A 24,970-nucleotide genomic window follows, 5' to 3' on the forward strand; every position below is an offset into this window, starting at 1 on the left:
TGGCACATCATGACACACACCGCTCGCTTCACCTTTGACCCTCCACATACAACCCCATCTCCACAAGATCAGATTGATGTCACTGTCAGATAAAGCCCCCTAGTTGAACTTGTGAAATCATATCATGGGCGCAGTATTTTTTATGATATGCTCTTTGAGAGCAGACTGTATTGATTGTGGCTGCAATTTAGAGGCAGCCTCAGTTAATGTCTGACATAAAGAGCATAGCGGTATTAGTTGGCAACTTCAAATCAGTTCACATTTCCTCAACATGAATAATGAATTGTGGTCTGGTGGTAACGGTAACAGTAATACAAACCAGACAGGAACTTTGCATAGAACTATAACTAAGCTGCACAGACTTTGAACACAAACACATTGCTAGAAATATGCTGCTGATAAAGAAGCTCCAGGTCACTCAAGCAAATGTGTTTTATCTTGGATTGATTCTTAAAGAGAACTTAAAGTCAGGAATCCTGAAAGACATTTCTGCAAAAAAAGGCTTTAGCTCAGGTCTGGTAAATACTGCTGTGGTGCTGCATTTAAGTCAACAATTTCTTCCCTTGAACTTTGTTCCTTGATATGAAACCAGAGAGAAATCTTTCTACTGCAGGCCCCAAAAAAGACGCAAGAAATGAACTTCAGGGCAGCTGAGGTAATCAGAGCTCGTTTCTGTCCTTGCTTCCCTCCATCTTCCATCCATTCCAGTACATTAGAACAAGTAATTGCCAGAGCTGGCTTTGTTGGGAGGGGATTGAAGAAAAGTACAGCGGACTCTTTAAGTGCAGCCAGTCTGCACACACACAATACACAGACACAGGTGCACAAATTATCTTGCAGGTATGAAGACGTTGCATGTGCAAGTGTAATGAAGGAGACTGTTGACAATACACAACCTGAACTTGTTAGCATGCAAACATACGCACACGCTGTCCTGAAAGAATTATCAGCCGGACCCTGTCCTTTAGTACACACACACACACACACACACACACACACACGCACACACAGACGCAGTGTATTTAAAGGGCTGGGCTTAGACTCTCGCTCTCACACTGTGACAAGCACACCTAAAGGCAAACCACTACCTCCATTTCAAACAAAAATGCCTGCAGACTACAATGGACGTTGGGAGATGGTGACCAACGACAATTTTGAGGATGTCATGAAGGCCCTTGGTAAGTTGCGCGTTTTCCTTAATGCTAAACTGTATGAAAAGGGAGATTGTGGCATGGTAACCATCAAAATCAATTAAAACTTTGCATTTAAAGATGCAGCCAAGTAGGGAGCTAAAAATGTGGGACACATGTGACAGAAAGAGTGATAGAACAGCGTTAGGAGGAGGAGAGAGAGGAAAAAAGAGGAATGCTGTGGCACTGCTTCATTTCCTCATTGAGCCGCTGTCAGGCCAAGTTAACCTCCACTCTGTGAGCGCTTGCCGTCTGTTACAGCGCCAAATAAATATTGATTCACTCCATTCTGATTTTCCATCCTCCCGATCAGGAGAAAAGGAAGACAGATTCGACCCTGGATCAGGCAGCGGGGCAGCTCGTCATAAAAGAGAGAGAGAGACAGAGAAATAGAGACAGAGAGCATCTTTCTCTCTCCTCCTTTTGGCGCGCCATTGATCAGGCCCAGAAACACTTTCATTATTCACGACTCTATCTGCAATTCATAAAACAACCCCGGTACACTCAGCTCGCGCAAAATCCGGGGAAATCCTGAATGCCTCCACCTCATTTCCATCGAGCGGATAGGAAAATGACATCCTTATGGAAATGGGTCAAAAATATTATTTAGATGGGTAAATATAGGGGCCTCGTCTGTAAGAGTGATGGGGAGAAATTGAATTTTTACGTTAAGGCAAATGGGATATGAATATCTAAACGGTCGGGGCGTGTGGATCTCGGGGCCCTGGCGCTTAACGGGGCGGAGGAACTCATTTGACTCGGGGGCAAGGTCATTTTTAAAGGGTAAATGAGACTGTCAAATGGACCAGTAGGAGAGGAATCATAATAAGTGGCCTGGAGTGTCTCATGTGTGTCTGTGGTTGTGTGCTTTAGTGTGTCTGTGCACATAAGAATTGAGTGTGTCAAAAACATCCCCACATGATTCATGCTGCCACCACTGACTTTTAATCCCTTTTGCTTGCAGATATCGACTTTGCCACCAGAAAGATAGCCTCCCACCTGCATCAGACGAAAGTGATTGTCCAGAACGGAGACAAGTTTGAGACGAAGACTGTGAGCACCTTCAGAAACTACGAGGTCAACTTCACCGTGGGAGAGGAGTTTGAGGAGCACACAAAGGGCCTGGACAACCGGAAGGTCAAGGTGGGACTACTTTCTTGGATTTTGCACTGAATTGAACTAAGAAAGTCTCTCACTTTTGAATAATAACCTTCAAAAAAATGTTTTTTTGTATGCTTGTGTGCTGATATCAGACTCTGGTTACCTGGGATGGGGACAAGCTGATATGTGTTCAGAAAGGGGAGAAAGAAAACCGTGGCTGGAAACATTGGATCGAGGGAGACCTGCTACACCTGGTGAGAGAAAGTGTGACACCTGTTACTAAATCATGGGAGTGTTATAAAAATGTTGATATATCTGCCAGGAAACTGGCTGTAGCTACAGCAGTAGCTTGCAAATCCAGTCTCTCAATTAGCCACACTTTACTACAAAGTAAACACAATTTAAAAGAGAAAACACTGTCTGTCGTATGGTGCTTAATTAAATACATTCCCAACCCTTAGCTCAGATTAGATCTTCGCAATAACAATAAAAAAAGATAATGAGTCCCTATCTAAAACACATAGATATAATGATGCCTGATTGCGTAACTGAGAGATACATCTGTTGCATCATGTTGGACTCGCAGTCTAAAGGTCTGTTTCTTCTTTTGCAGGAAATCACTGTGCTCGACAAAATCTGCCACCAAGTATTTAAGAAGGCCCAATAAGATGGAGATTAAAACTGTCTATTGTGTGTTTCTGCATGTTTCTGCCTATTTATAATGTAATTGTGAAAACCTGTAATGGCTTGATTTAATATCTTTTAATTATGTTTTTTAATTAAAATATGTCAGACAATTGTAGAGCAAGTAGTATTATTTTTTTCCATATTAAGGTCCAGCTTCTTTCAGTTCCTGTCTATACTTTTCCATTATAAGTACTAAAAACACTCCTGTCATTACAGACATTCATACAGATAAAAGAAAATTGAATTTAAAAAAATAAATAAATGAGATTAAAAAATAATAATAAATTAAATACAAATACAGGCTACATATTGGCTATTGATATTTAAGATTAGGCATGCATACATTAAATATAGTTATACAAGTTTTGGGAATTTACCTTTGCACTTAAAGATTTCTCTTAAATATGTTCAGAATATTTCTACTATGAAGAGGAGGGCGCTGATGATGCACTACAAAAAAAGTGTCAAAAACAAAACTAGTTAAAGTTTCAACTTCAATATAAAATTCTCTGAAAGGTTTACATCATACAAAAAAACCCAAAAAGAACATGTTACCCGTTGTCATAATTCCCATTTGGTTCGCTAAACTGTAAGTAAAGCTGGCCGGTTGCTGTCGTGTAGTTTGTGTATTTTTTGCAGTGTAAAGTAGCTCGCGCTCACAGGTACAACATGTTCTGCCGGATCTTGAGCTGCTCCCGCAGGAAGCGCTGCAGGATCCACGTCGCCAAAACAAGCTGCGTCAAGTCAAAACAGCAGAGAGAGTTTTCAACCGGAAAACAAACATTTTTTCTTCAAAATAAAAGTCTTAAGGCCAGCTTTTATGGCCAAGAACCATAAAAGAAAAGGTTATCTAGAAATGTTCAGATATCTAGACAAAAACTGGGTCAACACCTGTTATTACAAATATATTACAGTTTGGTATGCAAATTGTGCAATAAAATACAATTTACTGTTGTTGCAAAATATAAATGTAAGCATCTACTATAGCTTATAAATGCTGGTGTATAATGTCCAGACAACCAGCTCTCCCATGTGCCCTTGCACATTAGCTTTCCTTTTTACATTAACAGTTTGACCTTTATGCAGACAATGTTATTGTTTATTTTTTGTTTATATGAAGAAACATATTGGCTAACTATTATTTATATTCTTGAGTTAAGAGCCTTTGGATATCGGAGTCAAAATTTTTGTTTGCATAATATTTTGTTATGCTCTAATAATTGCTCTGAATGTAATTATTACAGCACAGGAAATTAATACAACCAGCAACAACAACTACTACTACTACTGCTACTACTACTATTACGCCTACTATATACTACTACTACTAACACTATTACTGCTACTACTACTACGACTAGCAATACTACTACAAGCTACTGCTACCACTAATACTTGTACTACAAATACCACTACTGCTAACTACTTCTACTACTACCACTACCAATACTACTACTGCTAATACTACTACCACTATGAATAATAAAATAATAACAATAATAATAATAATAATAATAAGATTATTATTATTATTACTACTACTCATTATTAGTTATTTTTGTAATGTTACTTTAAGTTGGTTTTATATAATTTGTTTCACGTTTGAGAGAACTAAGCGCTTTATTGTGAAAATATATACAGGAAGTCATTCTGTTTGCATTCTTGCATTTGGTTGCAAAACTTTATCCACGGAGTTTCTCAGCAGAAGCCCGACGAGGGCAACAGGGAAGCCGGTCATTTTTGTGGACAGCACAGCAAAGACTCCCTGACGTGGAAACATGGTAGGAGGACAAAAACACAGTCAACATGTTTGACCATAACTATCTCTGCTTGTTGATGCTTTTTGACGTTTTTTTTGTCTGTGTGACGCGGCACCATGTGCGTGCAGTCACTATCCATTGACCTTACCTGCAAAGCTGTAAACTCCATTTAAAACAGACAGCATATGTATAGTAGGTAGGTACTGCAAAAAAAAAACAAAAACCATAAACTCCAAATACTTAACAAAAACAAAAAGTAGCACTAGACAACATTTTACTTTCTTTGACAAAGTTTTTTGGATTCGTGTATTTCGAAATTGTCAGCGTTCATTCATCCCATTAAAAGCAGACAAATAAAAAGTCCACTCATTACACGGACATGATTAGACTTGAAAGGATCCAGTCATTGTGGAGCAGGCATGCAGATAAAATGTGGAATGGGAAGTATCAACAGACACGCCCCCTCCACAGCAAGCTGCAGAACCTGAAACAGAAGAGCAAGCAGCCTTTTATTACAAATGTTTCCACATTACAACATGGAAGACAATGAATTAGAAATGTCTACATGACATATGGACTATGATAGTTAACCTTTTTGTTGTCTTAATGTTATGTACACACCACTTGTCCTAAGGGTCAAAAATGACCCGCCTTCACTAAACCTGTAAAATAAAGCAACTTGATTGAACTTTAAACCCCAAATCTATTTTGCATGAAGAAACAGCCTGCGATTCATCACAAACTTTGTGAATATCTTGGTTTTCCCTCTTCACAGTGCACAAAAACTGCATTTAATCAGTGGAATCCATTCGATTTTATCACAGCACACCTTTCATTTTTGTTTTCCTATCACGTTTATTGTTATAATTATTATTGCATAAGGTACTGCGCAGGTGTAAACATATTTTTGCAAGATATATTACTTGTGTAGCTCAATAAAGTAGAGAAAATGTGCAAAAAGTAGTTTTGAATGCATTTTATTAAAGGGGAACCATCACAATCTTTAGCAACATAGTATATTACCCCAATTTCTCAGTTTTGAGATCAATAAAGTATATCTATCTATCTATCTATCTATCTCTCTATTATACTGCACAATGAGGACAGTATGTAAGTTTGTGTGTATGGATTTTGCAGAAATATTTCTGCGTGTGTAACTGCTGCATCAAAAATGACCCCTACGACAAGATTTTTACTCTTTTGGGTGTACAGCTTTCATGGAAATATGAACACAGGCAATGTTTCACTTTTTTTTACCTATGCTGTTAAACATTGTGAAGGTCATTTTTGACCCCTAAGACAACTTAAAGGTTAAAAACAGGCAGCTTATTGTGCTTTTTTTACAATCTGCTGGGGAAAAACATCGACCATTGTTGAGAGAAGCTTATAAGTCACCTGATTATTTGACCTGATTATTTTATTAATTTATTTTTTGTGCAATCATTAGTCTTTCTATTTTTTCTCCTCTATCTTAAGCCTCTGCGGTTAGACATCAAGCGGAAGCTGACTGCTCGGTCAGACAGGGTGAAGAGCACCGACCTGCACCCCACTGAGCCCTGGATGGTGGCGAGCCTCTACAGCGGCACTGTGGTGGTCTGGAACCACGAGACACAGGTCACTATCGGTCACTTACACACTCCTCTGATCACACACTCTTTCACACACTCACAATCTCTTCATATTTCTTCATTCCTATTATGATGTCAATAAAATCTGTACAGTGTTTATCTGGTTTAATCGCTCCTTTTTGTGTAGATGATGGTGAAAACCTTTGAGCTGTGTGACCTGCCTGTCAGAGTGGCCAAGTTTGTAGCCAGGAAACACTGGGTTATTACTGGAGCTGTAAGTACTGTGACTCAACTGGGGTATAAATATATATATTAAAAGTCCAGTGTGTAGGATTTAGGGGAATACATTTGGCAGAAATGAAATAAAATAATGGAAAGTGTGTTTTCTTTAGTGTATAATCATCTAAAATAAAAAAAAAAATCTGTGTGTTCTGTTGCCTCAGAGTGAGCTGTTTATACCGACATACAGAGCGAGTCCTCGTCAGGGGAGATCGCCATGTTGCCTTGTTATGTTTTTACAGTAGCCCAGAAGGGACAAAACAAATGCTGGCTGGTTATTTGTGTTTTCATGTCAGCAACTTTAGATCTCCTACACGCTTGGCACACGGGGCAAAGTTTCAGTTGGTTTGAAATCTGCAACCTCCCCGCTAAATGCCACTAAATCCTACACGCTGGACCTTTAAAGTTACAGTGTTTATCAATTACCTTTCCTTTCCTTTGATAAGAAGTCAAGTTTTAAATGAACTTGTGATGAGCATTTTGAGCTAATTTGATCCATTTTCAGTAGCCCAGGACAGTTCAGTTGTTTTATTATTTCCCTTGGAACAAAGAGCCATTTTTGCAGAGGAAATATTTTTCAACTCTTAAATTTACAAAAACAGTTGGATTTCGTAATTTGGGTGAATGTAGCACAGACTTAATTTTACCCAGAGCCCAAAGGTCCACCACTCACATCCAAGACAAGTTACTATAATGTCACTGGTCTTGTACTGTATGTGTATCCTTTGCAGTTTTAAATGTCACACACATCATTTTGCACAACTAACGATCCATTTGAGAGTTTTAAGGTCAGACCAGAGCTTGTTCTTTCTCAAAAAAACCAACTGTTTCGGGCTGATTTGGTGACCCAGTGTTTTTTTTATTCATAGGCAGTGCATTAAGCAGTCCTGCTCCTCTTTGGAGGCGGTGACTTCAGCTAGATGAATCTGTGTTTTTCAGTTTTGTTCAGGGCTAAACATTTTTGTCACTTTCCGTGTCTGTCCCCAGGATGATATGCAGATCCGTGTGTTCAATTACAACACGCTGGAGCGAGTTCACATGTTTGAGGCTCACTCTGACTACATCCGCTGTATCGTCGTCCACCCGACACAGCCCTACATCCTCACCAGCAGTGGTACGAAAGAACTATACACAAAAAAAATGTTTGTTTTCTCTAATTTTTTACATAAATGGGCTCTGAAACTCCCACCATTTCCAACTATAACTAGTAAAAGTACAGCATATTCAGCACATATGTATCAATATTGGTGTGGCAACACATTTTGACAAATACAGGCCTGTCTTCATTAGAAGCCAGATGTGGTTGCATGCAGTTCATTTTTATAGAGGTTATTTGGATGTATGAAACCAGGCTGTTGGCTACCTGCTCGAGATAACCTTAGTCAGCGGCTTCGATTACGTATACGATATGTATTTATGTTCAAACTTTTGTCAGTTTGGACTTGCTGCAGACATCGTTAGCGTCTCTTCAATTCAATCATTCAGTTAATTTTAGTGAAACCGTGAGCACCAAAGAAGACAGTATTATCAGCATGGTAAGCAAAAAAGATGCAAAAAAAAAGATTAGTAGATGTAGAAGACTATTTTTAAAAAGCTAGGGGAAAATGTCCAGCGAACTATATTCATAATTATATTATATTTTCCAGAATTATTATAATTTTTAAGCATTTTTTTCAGGTCATTTCTTTGTAAATATATATGTAGATAATTAAGTTTAACGGTATGTATATCTTTTTTCAGACGACATGTTGATCAAGCTGTGGGACTGGGACAGAAAGTGGTCGTGCAGTCAGGTGTTTGAGGGACACACTCACTACGTCATGCAGATTGTCATCAACCCCAAAGACAACAACCAGTTTGCCAGTGCCTCTTTGGACAGAACCATTAAGGTACACACACACTCACACACACACATGCAAATGCTTGTAAGAACACACAAAAGAAGATGACTTTAGGGCACAAACATCAGATGAAGATGAGGGTTGTTCTTCCAGTTTAAATGAAGGTAAAAGTGACAAAAAGGAGGAACGTGCTTTTCACAGCCAGAGGTAACAGGGATCGTGGGAGATGTGGTCTTAATTTTAAGCAACACTTCCACTAACAGCGCACCACCTCTGTGATATTTAGAGTTATTTAAAATGAACCACAAAATATCTTTAAATTACCCTATTACTTATGTATTACTATGCCAACTGTCCTGGGTTGCTCACTGTCGTACACGCTCCCATACACACTGTCTTTCTGCATGTTTCTTTTCCGCCTGCTGCAGGTGTGGCAGCTCGGCTCCAAGACTCCCAACTTCACTCTGGAGGGCCACGAGAAGGGTGTGAACTGTATTGACTACTACAGCGGAGGAGACAAGCCCTACCTCATATCAGGGGCTGATGACCGCCTGGTCAAGATCTGGGATTATCAGGTAACACGTAACCACTAGACTTATTTATCTCAGTATTCTGTAGCAGTGTAGCAGTTACTGTGTATTACTAGGTATAATAATAATAATAATGATTATTATTGCTTTGGCAAACAAAGCAATACAGAGGCTTGAAATCCCAAAAGCAATATAATAAAAGAAACTGTTTAAAAATGCTGCACAGTAACAAAATAAAGGTAATAAACACAGAATATTTCACAGAATATTAATCTTTGTGTCAGACATGCTATTTTATAAAACATGCACATACAGAAAAAAAGTGTCAGTTACACTTATCATACTTTATTGTGCTTTTAAATAACATATATGAAAAATATACACTGAAAAGATCTGCAATAAGCCTAAAGTCCCAGGCATTCTCCAAGTAACTGTCTAATTTAAATGTTTCCGTGTGAAGAGCCAACTCAGTCCTTGTGCATCATCCAAGTGTTAGACAGCTCCCAGTAGAAAAAGGATAATAGAAAACAAAATGGAGAATGCATGTGCTGTGTGTCTTTATCTGCCAGAATAAAACCTGTGTTCAGACTCTGGAGGGTCACAACCAGAATGTGACCTGCGTCAGTTTCCATCCAGAGCTGCCAATCATCCTCACCGGCTCTGAGGACGGTAGGTTTTGTATTTCAAAGAATCGTTTTTAAAGCTACACTAACACAGCTCAAAATCTTCACAGCATTTTATTTCCATTTGACCACTCTGCCTTTTTCCCTCAGGCACTGTTCGAGTGTGGCACTCCAACACCTACAGACTCGAGAACACGCTCAACTACGGCATGGAGAGGGTGTGGTGTATATGTGGACAGCCTGGCTCCAACAGTGTGGCGTTGGGCTACGATGAAGGCAGCATCATCATCAAGGTATGCTGTGGTTTTTTTGTTTTATACAAAGCACTATCTCCCTCAAAAAACTGCCCAAGTGGTACATTTTCATTTTAAGCACGATACTCTGTTTTCCCTCATTCCTCCATAGATGACTAAACTTACAAATTACCTTAACTTTTAAGAATAAAAAGGTCAAGGATGGTCTTGGTAAGCACGTAGGGGTGGGATGATTTGAGCCATTCATTTCGGAAAATTTAAAAATATAATGTATAATGCATTTTTTATTATTTGTGTCAGTAGTTTTTCTCAATTTTATTCTTTAGCTACATTCAACATCCGTCATTCAACCCCCTCTTTTGTCAACAGAGCCCTGAGGACAGCGGCTATGAACCACTGACTCATGAAATAATCTTAATAATGTCTTGTTAACAAAAATGTTCAATTTTAAACTGTAAACAACTCTACAGATCCCTAGAGAAAATAGAGGTCGAGACCTCTCTATCTGCGGTAAAAGCTTTGGGCAGTCATAATCCACCCTCAGTTGGATTATATTATATCCCAAATTGCACTGTGTAAGCTGAAGGAATATTTGTTTACCTGCTATATTAAAAACAATCTTTCACGTCATCCACTGTTTCCTCTCCGTCTCTGTCTCAGATGGGTCGTGAGGAGCCGGCCATGTCCATGGACTCCAGCGGGAAGGTCATGTGGGCCCGCCACTCCGAGGTGCAGCAGGCCAACCTGAAGGCCATGGGAGACACTGAGATCAGAGACGGAGAGAGGCTGCCGCTGGGCGTCAAAGACATGGGCAGCTGTGAGATCTTCCCCCAGACCATCCAACACAGCCCCAACGGGAGGTGAGAGCGGTGGGCTGTGGGTGGAAGAAGTGGTGATAAAAGGTTTTATATATATATATATATATAATTATCACACAGCTTTGTTAAATACTGAATTCTGATTGGTCAGTTGCTTCATTCGACGGTCTGTTATCTCTGAAAAGCAGACTGTTGCTATGGACACAGTTGTGATCCTATTTGCTCAGAAGAACTAATAGAATTATTTTTAAATGTGTGAAATTCAGGGTCATTATGTATAATGAACCCTGACAAACCCCAAAGCAAATCATAGGAAACTTGACTCATCCTACACATACATAAATACATACATGCATACATACACACACGCACACACACCCACACACACACACACACACACATACATGCATACACACATATTGTAAGAGGTACACAGTAAAATTGTGGGTTTTCTAAATTTCCTTTTCCCAGTACTAAAATGTGTTCGTTGCTGTATCGTGTAAAGTCCTTGTTAGACTTTGACAATTTTAACTTGGCAGTTACTTCTGAGACTTTACAAACCAGCACTGTAACACTGTTAATATTCATCACCACGTTGACTTATCTGAGAGTTACTGAAGTTTAAAAAAAGCAATGTGAATATTACTGAATGAAAATGATAATGTTTGATTGTGAAAGTATCTTTGTATTACTTTTTTTATTAATAATAGTTTCTACGGTTATTATTATTATTATTATTATTATTATTATTATTATTATTATTATTATTATTATTATTATCATTATCATTATTAATGATATTATTGCAAATGTTTATATATATTTTATATATGAATATGTCTGGCCTGTACTTTTATGTTTGTGTGTAACTACAGAGAAACTGTCCAGGACACTGTTTAAAAAAGTGTGTATCATCAATAGTTGAGGTTTTTCCATATATGTATGTGTTTTTGTGTATATGCAGATTTGTAGTGGTGTGTGGAGATGGGGAGTATATCATCTACACCGCCATGGCCCTGAGGAACAAGAGCTTCGGCTCAGCTCAGGAGTTTGTCTGGGCCCATGACTCCTCTCAGTAAGTCCATATTGTGGCAGTTTAAATCTTATTTGCTGTCTTGCTGAGTTAGATGAGATTGAAAGATTGAAACCAGCATGAGCATGGCAATGTTCTTCTTAACTAAGTCTCACCAGAAAGTAAATAATTAAGTGTTTAAATTATTTTTTATAGGTATGCCACAAGGGAAGGCAGCAGTATGGTCAAAATATTCAAGAACTTCAAAGAGAAGAAGGCTTTTAAACCTGACTTTGGGGCTGAAGGTGAGCTTTATTTTCTTTTTTTTCCCCATTGGCATGAGTGTTTTTTGTTATGTGGATACAGTACGCATATACAGTTAATGCTTGGTGTCCATCTGTCCCACAGGTATCTTTGGTGGCTTCTTACTTGGAGTGAGGTCAAACAGCGGCCTGGCCTTCTATGACTGGGAGAGTGCTGAGCTGATCCGCCGGATCGAGATCCAACCTAAACATGTGGGTCTTTACTGTTTCAGCTCTTACACCCTCATTAGTCTGTCTAATACCCTCAAATAATATCTTGTCTTTGTCTTTAGATTTTCTGGTCAGACTCTGGGGAGCTCGTGTGTCTCAGCACAGATGAGTCTTTCTTTGTGCTACGCTTCCTACAAGAGAGAGTGGCAGCGGCTCAGGAGTCCAAGGAGGAGATAACAGATGATGGGATAGAGGGCGCCTTCGAGGTCCGAGACAAGTAGTTAATCCTACACACAGGACCTTTCAATTTTAAGACAATTTTGTTTCAAATGATTATTGTCTTGTTGCTTCCCGCTCACCAGGTGCTGGGGGAGGTCTCAGAGGTGGTGAAGACAGGGGTTTGGGTGGGAGACTGCTTCATCTACACCAGCTCTCTGAACAGACTAAACTACTATGTTGGAGGAGAGATCATTACCATTGCTCACCTGGACAGGTACACCGCATGTATTCATGCACATTTGCAAAGAGCTCAGCATTTAACCACAATTACACCCTTTGAGCTGTACACCTTTGCATCCACAGCCGTCCCCTTTTCTCTTGCCATCCATTTCTACCCAGTAAATTCGAAACACCATAACAAATTCTTAAAGAAGTGCCTTTCTGGTGTGTAGGACCATGTATCTGCTGGGCTACATCCCCAAAGACGATCGTCTGTACCTTGGAGACAAGGAGCTGAACGTCATCGGCTATTCCCTGCTGCTGTCAGTGTTGGAGTATCAGACAGCTGTCATGAGGAGGGACTTCAGCACAGCCGACAAGGTGCTACCCACAATCCCCAAGGAGCAGAGAACCAGGGTAGCCCTGTTTTTGGAGAAACAGGTACGTTTGTCCTCAACTTTTTGTGAAGCTCTGGGCTTTTCTTTCTGCTTGAGCTGACTATAAATTCAGGGCTTGTTGGAGGAATGCATAATTTACAGAACATCAGGCAGCCAGATGGAGTCAAATCTCAGGGCAGAATTCATGCATGTTTCACTTTTAATATATATTCATCATGGGAGTGGTTTTGCGTCTCACGCAGTGTCTTTTGCCACTTTGCTTTCACGTAGTTTCACGTATTTAATCTACAGATTGTCACTGCACTTTACATAGCTGTTTATTCTGTTGTTTAGGGCTTCAGACAGCAGGCCCTGGCTGTGTCCACCGACCCGGAGCACAAGTTTGAACTGGCCCTGCAGCTGGGAGAGCTCAAGATAGCCTACCAACTGGCCGTGGAGGCAGAGGTCAGAGCAAACACACAGTACACACAAAGAAAGATGGCAAAAGCTGTATCCACAGATGTTAATCATACCTAGACAGCTGACCAAAGATGGCGCCTATTCATTCAATGGAGCTGCTAAAAAGTTTTTCTACCTTCTGGGTTTACTTCCGTGCAGTTGTGTTCACCCTGCTGTCCCACTCGGCTCATAGACTTTGCATTGTAATGACGTCACAGATTTTTCAATCACTTTTCTCAGCTTGTGGAAAGTTTTACAGATATAAATTCACCAAGGCTCAAAAATTCAGGGCAGAAAACGTCATAATTGACCTTGTCAACATTTTTATAGACGTCTCTGTACATTTTTATAGACATCTCTGTAACAATGATGTCTGTAGTGAAAATGCTTTCTAGGCCACAGGGGATTTTTTTCGCCACAATACCACGTGTCGCCACCGAAAAATCATTAGCTGTAAGGCTGAGCGACTTTCCTGGGGGGCTGGTTGAACAGTAACTCTATACAGTATGTACTACATTCTTATCGTCATATGTTGTAACAGTAATTATACCAAAACGTCCTCAGATATTTTATACTAACAAGAAACGATACAATTAGTGTCATCTGCTTTCAATCAAACATTGGAGAACTACTGCCATTTCACTTCACAGTGAGACGGCAAAGTGTTTTTTTGTTGAGCTTTAATATTTATTTTTGCTTTCTAATTTTTTAAACTCTTTCACAACTGCACACATTTTTTTTATCTGAAAGCAGGTCATCCATGTTATCTGTGCATCACAATGATGAAGAACAGGGTGCATCAACAGCACCCTGTCCTGTTCAAATTTGGGGGAATTTTCTTTCTTTCAAATTTTTGTTGATTTTTAAGCTTTTTGGTCATTTTCTTTGTCTTTAATTTAGTTTTTAGATTTTTTTTCTTCCTCTAAAAATGTTTTTTTTTTTTTTTTTGGGTGATGTTTTTTTCCTATGTGTAGGGGCTGACACATTGAGACAGACATACTCATGTATTCACATCTACGGGGCCATTTCTAGTCAAAACTTAGCATAACCTGCATGTTTTTGGACTGTGGGAGAAAGCCAGACAACCTGGAGAGAACATGCAAACTCGGCCAAAGCCGACCAGCAAGTTTGAACCCAGAACCCTCTTGTTGTGAGGTGACAGTGCTAACCACACAGGGTGATGTTTAGTCACATCCCTGGCTTCCCATACTTGACAGTGTATTGTTGTTGTGGTTCATGCTTTTCCTCCTGTGATAATCCTTTCTCCCGTCTCTTTGGCACCTCGACATGTGGGTACTACAGTCGGAGCAGAAATGGAAGCAGTTGGCGGAGCTCGCAACGACAAAGTGCCAGTTTAGCTTGGCTCAGGAGTGTTTGCACCAGGCTCAGGATTACGGGGGATTATTGCTGTTGGCCACCGCCTCGGGCAACGCCGACATGGTGGGAAAACTGGCCGAGGGAGCAGAGAGGGATGGCAAGACCAACGTCGCCTTTCTTACTTACTTCCTGCAGGGAAGGTGAGCAGGAGGAAGGGAGCTATGTTCAAATCCAGATTTTAATCAACTTGTTTATATTTTTCTAAATTAGTTTATTTATTTTTGCCCATTACCACTTCTGTATTTGCCCAGATTGGACAAATGTCTGGACCTTCTCATCGAAACAGATCGGCTGCCAGAGGCTGCATTTCTGGCGAGAACATATCTGCCCAGCCATGTGTCGAGGTAAAGTTGTTTTTTATTGAGTGCACAGCATATGCCTGGGTGTTGTGCTCCAGCCTGTGTTTGTGTGCATACATTAATCATATATCTGTACCTGAATCTTTACATATACTAGTTTGCCTGTAGTTTTGAATTAATACCTGTTTTTGTTTCCCATAGGACATCATATTTCAAGTTTTTAATAACAGGATTGTCTGCATCTGTGCTTATACTTACATGATGTATTACTGTCGACTGTACACACTTCCTCTCTTCCAGGGTGGTGAAACTGTGGAAGGAGAGTCTTTCCAAGGTGAACCAGAAGGCAGCAGATGCTCTGGCTGACCCCTCCCAGTACAGCAACCTGTTCCCTGGCCTCCAGCAAGCCCTGCTGGCTGAGGAGTACCTGAAGGAGACTCACGTCAGGGTCAGGCCTGCTGCAGAATACCCACTCATCATGGTCAGTGGAAGTTAGAGGAGCTATGCTTAAAAAACTTTTAATAGATTGAGGGGTGATTTTATCCCAGATAATACACTAAAGTTAATTTATTCAGTCTTTTAACCAGTTGTTGTATATGTCCCCTTAAATCATAATTTGCACATCCATGAAGCAGTTGAATTAACTGTTCATACCTTGAGTATCATGTTTGAGATTACATTTTGCACGTCTCTCTATTCTTTAGCCAAACGAGGACCGAAATGTTCTGGACGAATCTGCAGGTTTTGTGTCCAAAGGAGAGATCACTGAGCCAGAGGTGAGGACCGATTGAGAAAGCTGTTACAACTTTGGCAACCATGGGCAGAAAAACACCCAGGATACGGGGTTAATTTGATACAGTAACAAAAAAGACCCAACACTGGCTCAAAACAATCCATTGGTACTGGATTAAGTTATCCCAGTTTTGCATTGGTGCTACATTGACCCATGCTGAGTCCATTAGTATCTCACATTTTTTTATGTGTTGTAATAGAGCATTTTAAAGGGACAATTCACCCCTAAATCAAAAGAACATATTTTTCCTCTTACCCATAGAGCTATATATCAGTCTAGATTGTTTTGGTGTAAATTGCCAAGTGTTGGGAGATATCCTCTGTAGAGATGCCTGCCTTCTCTCCAATATAATGAAATTAGATGGCACTCGACTTGTGATGCTTAAAGTGCCAAAAAAATAATAATTTAAAAAATGCAACAGACAAGTCTCTTTCCAGAAATCATGACCTTGTTACTCAAGATAATCTACAGAATTTGTTGTGAGCAGTTTCATGTTATGTTTTTTCTACTGACATCTAGTAGAAGGCAGACATCTTTATGGCTGATATCTCCAAAACAATCTAGATTGATAAATAGCACTGCAGGTAAGAGAGATAATTAGCATTTTTTTATTTTGGGGTGAACTGTCCCTTTAACATTCACGTATTGTACTTTTACTTACATAAAGTATGTGGTCAGTTTCAATGTATGTATGGGCATGTACAGAGTATAGTATAAATATAGACTCATAAATGAGTATCAAAATTTGTAATTCTGCTTGTTCTTTATACAGGAAGTGGTGAAGAGCGTTAATGAAGTGGTCATGGTAGCAGCAGTGACTGAGGCTGTATCTGCAGAAGCGGCAGTGGTGGAGGAACCAGTTCCACTACAGCAGGACATAATTGATCCTGTTTCCGCAACACGAGAAGAATCCATCCCAACAGCAGCATCTCCTCTGCCTGTCACAGTAACAGAAGCGCATGTTGAACCAGAGAAAGCGGAATCTGTGTCTTCTGAGGAGGACGCCGTCCCTGCGTCAGACGAGCCTTTAGTCTCTGTCGAGGAAGACATTGTAGAGTCCACCTCAGAGATTGCCCCCGAGGAGCCTGCGATGGTACATCCCAGTCCTGTGGAAGATGTTGCATCATCAGTTGAGACAAATGTTCTGGAAATTTCTCCAGCTACTGATGCCGAGCTTGCTTCCTGTGTATCTGAAACATATCTAATCAAGACAACATCAGAAACCATCATGGCAACAGAAGAAACACCAAGTGAGACACCGGCAACAGATGCCTTCATTAGCACTGGTCTGTTAGTTGATACTGATGTAACAGAGTCCGTAGCAACTGGAGAAATGCCTGTTAATGAAGAACTGGAAACAGGTATCATCTCCTCAGAAGCAGCAACTATTGTAGAAACAGAAGCAGAGGAGACTCGTGTTACAGAGGAACTTGTTTCAGAAACAGCGGTGCCAGCTGCAGTGGAGGAGCTGATCTCCTTTGAAAACACAGCCAGTCCAGTGCTGGATGAGCCTGTCCAAGCCCAAACTTGTACAGATTTTGCCCTTGATCCACTGCTGGGCCCACTGGAAGATACAATGCCAGCACTGAAGCCAGTTCCAGCACAAGAACCAGAACAAGAGGAACAAACCACGGCACTCCCAGTAAAGCCCGAGGACAACCTGGAGCCTGCTGTGCCTCTGCAGGCTGAGCCAGAGGTTGTATCCCCAGCAGCAGCTCCCGCAGAGGGGAACACAGCGGAGGAGGAGGAAGGTCCTGCGGGAGATAAGAAACCTGCAGAGGATCTTGAAGCAGAGATAAATGAGGAGGTAAACATCAGTTTTTAATTCTATGGCAAACACTTAATACTATTGGCATGTTAATGGACTCGAATAAATTTATGTGTCAAAGAACACCGTGTGTCCTTTAATACAACCCTCTTTCTTTCCCACACACACCTCTAGGCCCTGGATGATCTGGATCTGGACAATTTTGACCTGGAAGATATCGACACCACAGATGTCAACCTGGATGACGATTTTTTGAGTGAATAGGAAGAAGAATCTTTCACGAACCAAACTTTTCTATTTTTTCAGTGACCAAAGAGCACAGGGCTGTTTTTCGACACACTGAAATGCCTTGAAGCTTAATTCTTTTTTTTTTTTGGTTATGAACGAAAATATTATTTAAAAAGATGTACCTGCTTTTTGTAAATTTGTGGTACTGTAAAACTAAATTGTTCAAAATAACACCTCCAAGAAGACAAGTTTAACCACAAATTAAGTTACAGCCTTGATTAACCGTTCTGACGTGTCCAGGCTGTGTTTAAACCCGACCTGTGAGACCAAACACATATAGTGGCGCTCTGTCGTAAAAGTCGAGGGCAAATTGAAAGGATCCCAGATGTGCTTAAAGGGAAATTGAGAGGCAAATTCCCTCCCCTTCTGGTATCCTCCATGGGACCTTATGCTGGAAAAAAATGTACAGTAGTCAATGGCAAAACAAATATTGTTTTGCATCCAAATTCTGCTATGAGTTACACATATGATTTTTGTCATAGTACTATTTAGTTTTGTGCAAAACCTTAGTGAACAACATCTCTTTACTTGCACAATATACAGGCATGCTGAGTAACTTAGCTATGTTTCCCAAACTACTGTAGCGTTATCTCTCTGGATCTCGTATGCTGTGTTTTATCCAGAAACTCTGGGTCATTTTATCAGCTAGGAAGCAAAAGAATGAGCAGGACACAATTGCTCGTGTAAATGCATTCCAGTTGAAAACACACAAGTATTGTTAGAAGTTAATGTCACCTATGCAATTTCTGTAGTCTTTTGAATTATGTCTTATTCTTCAACAATTTTACAACAAAATTTGATTTTCTTGACTTGCAAAATTATGTTTTATATTGTAGTTCATGGCATAATTCAAAAGGGATTAAAAAAAGCTCACGTTTATTACCATTTTTACACTACACATTTTTTATCAATACTGTCACCGTGAAGGTTGTGTTTTACTTCTTTCACATCACAAATTTAAGTGTCATTAGTTTACAATAAGAATCTATATTTAGTGGTAATGTTTCTCATCTCTCTGTGCCATATGCTTTACTAGTTGACTGCGTAACATGAAACGTATGAAGTTACTTTTTTTTTCCTCATACCTCATACAGCGTGACACAACTGTTGATCAGGGTGTTATCCAAGCTTTTGAAGAATTCTTCAGGTTTAAATACTGCCTTCAGTTTTGAAGTGAAAACATTCCTGCTGGAGGTAATCAGAGCAGTATTTTTGAACAACCATCTAGTACAAGTCTGCCTGCACCAAATTAGTGCCAGTTTTTATAAATAGTATGCATTCAACAATCAGCCCACACTTTGGTTACATCCTGTGTCCTTATTACCTCTCTGTTGTTGATGTCCTAATAGTTTGGTGCATGTTTACCTCTCACAGCTTGTATTATCCCATACTGCTGCTTTTAGTCTTATCAGGTGAACTTTAATGCAATCTACAGTATGTTTCTGTTACAAGTGCCTTATATTTGTTGTTTAAGGGATGTGTTTTCCCCTTCTTTTAAAAAGGATGGATGGTACTATGTATCCAGGCTTGGAAATTGAATTAAATAAATTTTAACCAATAAAGTCATCTATGTTATCCCAGGCTTAAAGTTATTTTACGCCAACAACTTCTCACACATGTACAAAGATCTTTATTTTGTTATGTACATCATTTGATTAACAGGTTCGACTCAGATCCAATTAAATACACATACACATACAGACATACTGCAATTTCTCTGTATGGATAAGTGACTCGGTTTGTGCATCTTACAAGAACTTTCCGAGCTAATTCTCCCAGTCCATGCCTGTAAAGTGTACAGCTTGCATTTCAATAAAGGAAAGAACAGACAGCTGTATTTTACATATGAGAGGCAATTTTCAGTCTGTTCCCATGGTTATGGGTACCATTTGCTCATTTTGGATGAATTTGTATATTTCTATTCATGAGTGAGCCAGTCAGGCTGCAGAGCTCTCAGCAGCCGTCTGTCTGTATGCCTGAAGGGCCAGCTCGATGTAGCCCGACCTCTGGGACTCCTTCTGGGCATAGATCTGCAAGGACAAGGGTCAGAGGTCAGCAAAATGGAGGAGAGAGAGGTCACCCCAATTATTTTGACGTTGGGGCTGTAGTCAAAAACGAACAATCACAGTGTTAATTCATTTAGCAGTATAGTAAAGCACAGCTAAGTATGTGCTCCATGAGCAACCGTGACTAAAGGAGAGGCCTTGTGTGATAGTGACTGCAGCAGACACACACACACCCGTGTCTCCTGCCGCTAACCTTTCACATTAAATGGCTGTCACTCTCAATGTCCCTCCCCGCTGCTTCAAGGCCGACGGGCTGTGAGCGCTAATAAGACCTGATGTGTCCTGGGCCTGGCCCCACAGTTCCCACGCAGGAGACAAACGCAAACCCTCTAACACAGGAAACCCAAGATGAGACGGCCTTAACATGACCTCTCAAGAGCTGCACTGACTCCTGATATACTCTAATACCCGAGGGGGCACGATTTTCCCGACGTGAACCATTTCTGGATCAAATGGTGATTCATAATATACACAGAGCACAGAGAATAGAGCTATACAATATAGCTACGAGTCAGCAGATATTTCAGGGCAAGGTTGAGATTTTCTCACCTGAAGAAGGTCTGCTCCGGTGGCCTGCTGGCTGGCAGCCTCCTTGGCTGACTCACTGTGGGGGTGGACCATGTGGAACAGAGATACTAGGCTCATCGCATCCTCAAACCTGTAAACACACACACACACACACACTGAGGGCTTAGGTCACAGCTCTTTGCCAGCAGGTACAGCAGCTTATGTGACCTAGAGCTGACAAAGACAAATATTCCAGCCAGAAAACCATTTGCAAAAACAGTTTCTTATACTTGTATTAACCACGAGCTGGATAAAATAATCGACGTAGCATTCCGTGATGTAACCCATTAGTTTGTGGACTGCCATTTAAAGCCTCAAGTTTGGCAGTTTTTTGGCCCTAAACATCTTAAATTTTTAGAGCCAGAAAAGCTTTGGAGCTTTGTAGAAGTTAGGATTGGATCTGACTTATAAGCACTATTTACACTGCCTGTTCAAGGCAGGAATGTTATACATTATGCCACTTCGCCATTCTGTACAAAAGGTACAATCATGGAATGGGAGGGAGAAAATTGTCTTGCCTTTCAGCCACCGCAAGAGGTAGTAACACCGAAACGGTGTCTGTATGAAATGGACAGCCGGCAGATGGCTCATGGGCGGGATGGGTGTGACGTTTTGACAATGTGTTATGTGTGCAACCCACTGCGAGAGATTTAAAAAGCAGCTGACAGCAGTTAGCAGCTAGCAGCAGCTGGAAATGTTCACAACATGGGAGACCCCTGAGATTCAGGAGCTCTTTACCCTACAAGCAGTGGATGAGATCAGCTGCCACATGACAGAAATGGTAAATGATCATTATTCACTTTATGTCATTGTTTTTGTTTAGAAAGCGCTGCCGACGTGTTTGTTATAAGTCACACACTGCAGAGGCCAACAGTGCTGTGTTAAATGTAACACGTCTTTTGCTTCTGTGATGCCAGCCTGCTGTCTAAAATGACACAGTTATATAGCATGATGCCACTTTTGTTTGGTTCTGTGTAAAAATGCAAATGCACCGCAAAGGAGGGACTCAGTAGCGGCCCTTTAGTGCATTCTTCATATTTACAGCTATACACTGTGGTGAAGCCTCACAGACAGTCTGTCACTCAAAGCAGCCTGCCCTTACATATGCAGAACTTTAAGTCTTAATAAAATATATACAGGTGAGTTATATAAAAATGTGTTCCCTGTGCAGTTGTCATGAACAGGGAAATTAACAATAGAGCCCAGAAAATGTTTTTTGTACCAGGCTGTACAAATGTTTATTTCTGCTGTAAAGTTTGGCATTTTAACACGGCGGTCTAGGAGGATTGACCCACATTTAGAGCCAGCCTCAAGAGGCCGTTAGAGACACTGCAGTTTTTGGCACTTGTGCATAGGATTCCCTTTTTTAGCCCCGAGGTTGCCACTTTGAAAGATGCATACAGTTATCACGCACAAACTTACCGCTCTCTCTTCAGCATGTCCACTATGAGCCCATCGACCCTGCGAGCGTTGAGCAGGTACCAGGCCATGCCTCCGAAATGTCTAGTGGAGCGCAGCAGCTCATATTTGCCGTGCTTTTCCAGGTCCTCATAAGTGGCTGCATGTGCCTGAATACACAGCAATGAAATGGATATGATCCTAAATCCACTCGACACGGTAGACACGCAGTACAATGCTCTTCACATGAAATTCATGAATGTCCAATTCACACTCTTGTCCAATTTTACAGTTTGTATCAAGTGACCTAAAGAAAATATAGTGCTGACTGTGTTAATGTCATGGTTTTACATGCAAAATACAGTCTACAGGTTTCAGTGCAGTTGGTGAGCAGGTCAAAATAACAGGAAAATCAATGTCATCTTACCCTGATGTACTCTGAGGAGTCTGGTTCAAATTGGACCTGACACAGGTCCAACACATCCTCATGACGGTCCTGGGAAAACACCATCTAATAGAGAGGGATGTATAAATGCGCCAAAAAATGAAAGCCTCTAGACACACACTGGGCACCCACACAGGTGTTTTCACTTATTGTGCCTGATTAGACCTCCTCTCAGGACCGTACTGGTGTTCACAGAGCTCACACCGCCCCCCACAACTCCTATGTCAGTGAAGACAGCTTACAGATTTATTACTGATTGTGTGTTTACATGCGCATTAGTATTATAGTAATAACTAGGTTTTGGGGGGGGGTTCTGTCTACTGGGGGAGATAGGATAACCCTATTTAGTCGTTTAGAAATAATTATGTTTTTTACCCCAAAAATATTGGAATCAACTCCCCACGTCTGCTGGGTTCTAGCTCTTCATAGACAAAGACATAAAGTTTGTCATCACTGGAAAGACATTCATCTCTGATCAGCGAAGCATAATTGGAGGAGGCAGCAGACATGGCTAAAAATAATCTGTATCCTCTTATGATCTCCTTAAATCCTCAGATTTAGAATATCCTACCTTGAGGTTCTCCTCCTTAAAAATGAGAGGTGCTATGATTTTGCGTCCCACCCTGGGGAAGTACGTCTGAATGAGCCTGTCTCTCTCCTCCCATGTCGCTTTCCTCAGGGTCCCACTGGGCTCCCGAACAACAATAAACCTCTCCTGGAGAAAAAAAACATGGAGTATACAATTTAGTAATTTGTATACATCAGGATAGATTTGAGCAATGTCTTAATCTAAAGTCCATTAACTAAGTACAAAATTGGGTTCTTATCTTATGTTATGGATATTTACTATATTAAAGTTAGAAAGGAACAACTCGCTACTGACCTGTTAGCATGTAAATCTGTGTGATATCAATGCCAAAAGATCAGCAAGGGTTACATTATTTTAGGGTGTTTACTCTAAAATAACCAGACTTATGAATTGTGCTTTGGTATGCATCAAGAAATCACCAATCCAACCAAAAGTTACACACATGCACACAAAATAAACTGTCATGTACCTACCCTGTGCGGCACAGTGTAGGTGATGTCTGTGAAGACGTATTTGGCTGTGTCCATGCCATCCAGGAACTTGTCATCAGACAGAACATCGATAATGGGCTTCCTCTCTGGCAGGACGGGGGGCATCTGCAGCAGCTTCTTAGCCTGCTCTGTGGCCAACTCGATCGCCTGGAAACACACACAAAAGATTGGATCAAAAACTGTGTTACTGTGACATTTGCGTGCATGATTGAGAGGGTGTGATTATGGTTTATTTGAAAGGCACCTGCTCCAGCTGTTGATCAGTCATGAGTTTATATGTGGGCGGCTCCAGCTTCTGTTTAAGGGGTCGGAACACTTTCTGCAGGTCCAGGCCCGTTATCCTGGTGAGGATGTCCTGCACGGCTGGATCTGTGAACTGGGGCTTTGGATTTTCTGGGAGGGCTAGAGAAAAAGTCATGGAGGGCACTTTAGTTATATAAAAATTTCTTCACGTAAATTATAAGTAAATATATGTACGCACTCACAGTGTACTATGTAGCTAATGGAATAGCGAATAAGCTTTCGACAAGAGATCTAATGAGTGCTTGATGTTACCTGTAGTACAATAACAAAGACCAAAATCCTTACGAACAATTCAATGTTTAACTTTAAAGTTAGGGGCTTTCCGCATCAACACATCTCTTGCAGCTAGTTTATTTGTTTATCATGAGACCTCGCCAAATTCACGCAGCTCCTTTCCTCAATGTACACCGAAAACCAAGCAACACCTCTTGTGATTAAAACAGTAACTGCCATCTTATTTAGCTAAAAAAAAAAACGTTGCTATTGAATGTAAAGTTATGCTAATGTTGTAAGCAGCTAACAGCTAGCGCATCTCTAATAATATTAGATTTTAGTATAAAACTACCGACACTTCATTAACTAACGTCATGCCGAATTTACAGAAAAACTGTGATTATTTGTAAAATACATTAAACGTTCTTCTAAATGGTCTATATCTTTCTTAAATATCTAAAGCGATCTTAAACTGGCCGATTTGTCAACAGAGTTTGGCTCCCGCAGTGAGAGCACCGAGGCTAACGAAACACGCTGCAAGGTCAGTGTTACAGCTACCAAAATAATACAGGTACAGTGTTATTCACTGCATTAACACATACCGGCATCTTGTGTTCCGCTACAAAGTGTCCTGACGCTGCATTTGACCGATATTTGTTGGCTCTTTTGGACATTTTTCACCCGCGAGTAGGTCCGAAATAAGAACCGTGCTTTACCGAGCGCCGCCATGATTGTTATTGCGTCACCGAGGCGACGTAACCTTTGACCTTACAGTTCGACAGCCAAGGGGTGATGGGATATGTAGGCGTAGTGAACAAGCTACGGTACAAGGCAGATTTATTGGCATTTTTCATAAACGTGGTTTAAGAGGAAATGAAATTGAAGTTGATCCTAAATCCTGCTACATCTTTTTGGCATTGAAGGAGGAGTTGAGTTCTTACGTTTCCATAGAAAGTAGCGCCT

General features: G+C 40.6%; 3 protein-coding genes across 3 annotated transcripts; 2 read left to right on the plus strand and 1 right to left on the minus strand.

The window, feature by feature from the left end:
- The first annotated feature begins 1,017 nt into the window (after positions 1 to 1,017).
- On the plus strand, positions 1,018 to 3,093 carry LOC121943047 (retinol-binding protein 2-like). The gene is made up of 4 exons (XM_042486418.2): positions 1,018 to 1,178; positions 2,155 to 2,333; positions 2,444 to 2,545; positions 2,905 to 3,093. Exons 1-4 carry the CDS (start codon positions 1,106 to 1,108, stop codon positions 2,956 to 2,958), a joined length of 408 nt encoding a protein of 135 aa, XP_042342352.1. The 5' UTR covers positions 1,018 to 1,105; the 3' UTR covers positions 2,959 to 3,093.
- A 1,550-nt stretch (positions 3,094 to 4,643) lies between these two features.
- Positions 4,644 to 19,510, plus strand: LOC121943042 (coatomer subunit beta'-like). Its single transcript, XM_042486411.2, has 22 exons — positions 4,644 to 4,759; positions 6,215 to 6,352; positions 6,494 to 6,580; positions 7,573 to 7,699; positions 8,326 to 8,474; positions 8,855 to 9,001; positions 9,526 to 9,625; positions 9,730 to 9,872; positions 10,494 to 10,693; positions 11,616 to 11,726; positions 11,880 to 11,968; positions 12,072 to 12,178; positions 12,259 to 12,402; positions 12,499 to 12,629; positions 12,808 to 13,015; positions 13,306 to 13,416; positions 14,713 to 14,927; positions 15,039 to 15,131; positions 15,387 to 15,567; positions 15,791 to 15,862; positions 16,652 to 17,686; positions 17,822 to 19,510. The coding sequence occupies exons 1-22, from the start codon at positions 4,757 to 4,759 to the stop codon at positions 17,909 to 17,911; spliced, it is 3,681 nt and encodes a 1,226-aa protein (XP_042342345.2). The 5' UTR covers positions 4,644 to 4,756; the 3' UTR covers positions 17,912 to 19,510.
- A 32-nt stretch (positions 19,511 to 19,542) lies between these two features.
- On the minus strand, positions 19,543 to 24,768 carry mrps22 (mitochondrial ribosomal protein S22). The gene is made up of 8 exons (XM_042486413.2): positions 24,610 to 24,768; positions 23,736 to 23,893; positions 23,474 to 23,638; positions 22,983 to 23,126; positions 22,394 to 22,477; positions 21,991 to 22,136; positions 20,551 to 20,659; positions 19,543 to 19,965 (listed from the first exon to the last, which is right to left on the minus strand). Exons 1-8 carry the CDS (start codon positions 24,734 to 24,736, stop codon positions 19,873 to 19,875), a joined length of 1,026 nt encoding a protein of 341 aa, XP_042342347.1. The 5' UTR covers positions 24,737 to 24,768; the 3' UTR covers positions 19,543 to 19,872.
- Between the last annotated feature and the right edge of the window lie 202 nt (positions 24,769 to 24,970).

The sequence above is a fragment of the Plectropomus leopardus genome, chromosome 6 (assembly GCF_026936395.1).
Source record: "Plectropomus leopardus strain MGB_pleo_1.0 chromosome 6, ASM2693639v1, whole genome shotgun sequence".
In the NCBI taxonomy this organism is placed as follows: Eukaryota; Metazoa; Chordata; class Actinopteri; order Perciformes; family Serranidae; genus Plectropomus; species Plectropomus leopardus.

Excerpts from the sequence above, each read along its gene's own strand:
- LOC121943047 (XM_042486418.2), top strand. The coding sequence starts at position 1,106 with ATGCCTGCAGACTACAATGGACGTTGGGAGATGGTGACCAACGACAAT. Across the intron at positions 2,334-2,443 it reads TGGACAACCGGAAGGTCAAG|ACTCTGGTTACCTGGGATGG; the intron begins GTGGGACTACTT and ends TGCTGATATCAG. Across the intron at positions 2,546-2,904 it reads AGGGAGACCTGCTACACCTG|GAAATCACTGTGCTCGACAA; the intron begins GTGAGAGAAAGT and ends CTTCTTTTGCAG.
- LOC121943042 (XM_042486411.2), top strand. Across the intron at positions 11,727-11,879 it reads TGGGCCCATGACTCCTCTCA|GTATGCCACAAGGGAAGGCA; the intron begins GTAAGTCCATAT and ends TATTTTTTATAG. Across the intron at positions 14,928-15,038 it reads ACTTACTTCCTGCAGGGAAG|ATTGGACAAATGTCTGGACC; the intron begins GTGAGCAGGAGG and ends GTATTTGCCCAG.
- mrps22 (XM_042486413.2), bottom strand. The coding sequence starts at position 24,736 with ATGGCGGCGCTCGGTAAAGCACGGTTCTTATTTCGGACCTACTCGCGG. Across the intron at positions 23,639-23,735 it reads CTGATCAACAGCTGGAGCAG|GCGATCGAGTTGGCCACAGA; the intron begins GTGCCTTTCAAA and ends GTGTGTTTCCAG. Across the intron at positions 22,478-22,982 it reads TTAAGGAGGAGAACCTCAAG|ATGGTGTTTTCCCAGGACCG; the intron begins GTAGGATATTCT and ends CCTCTCTATTAG.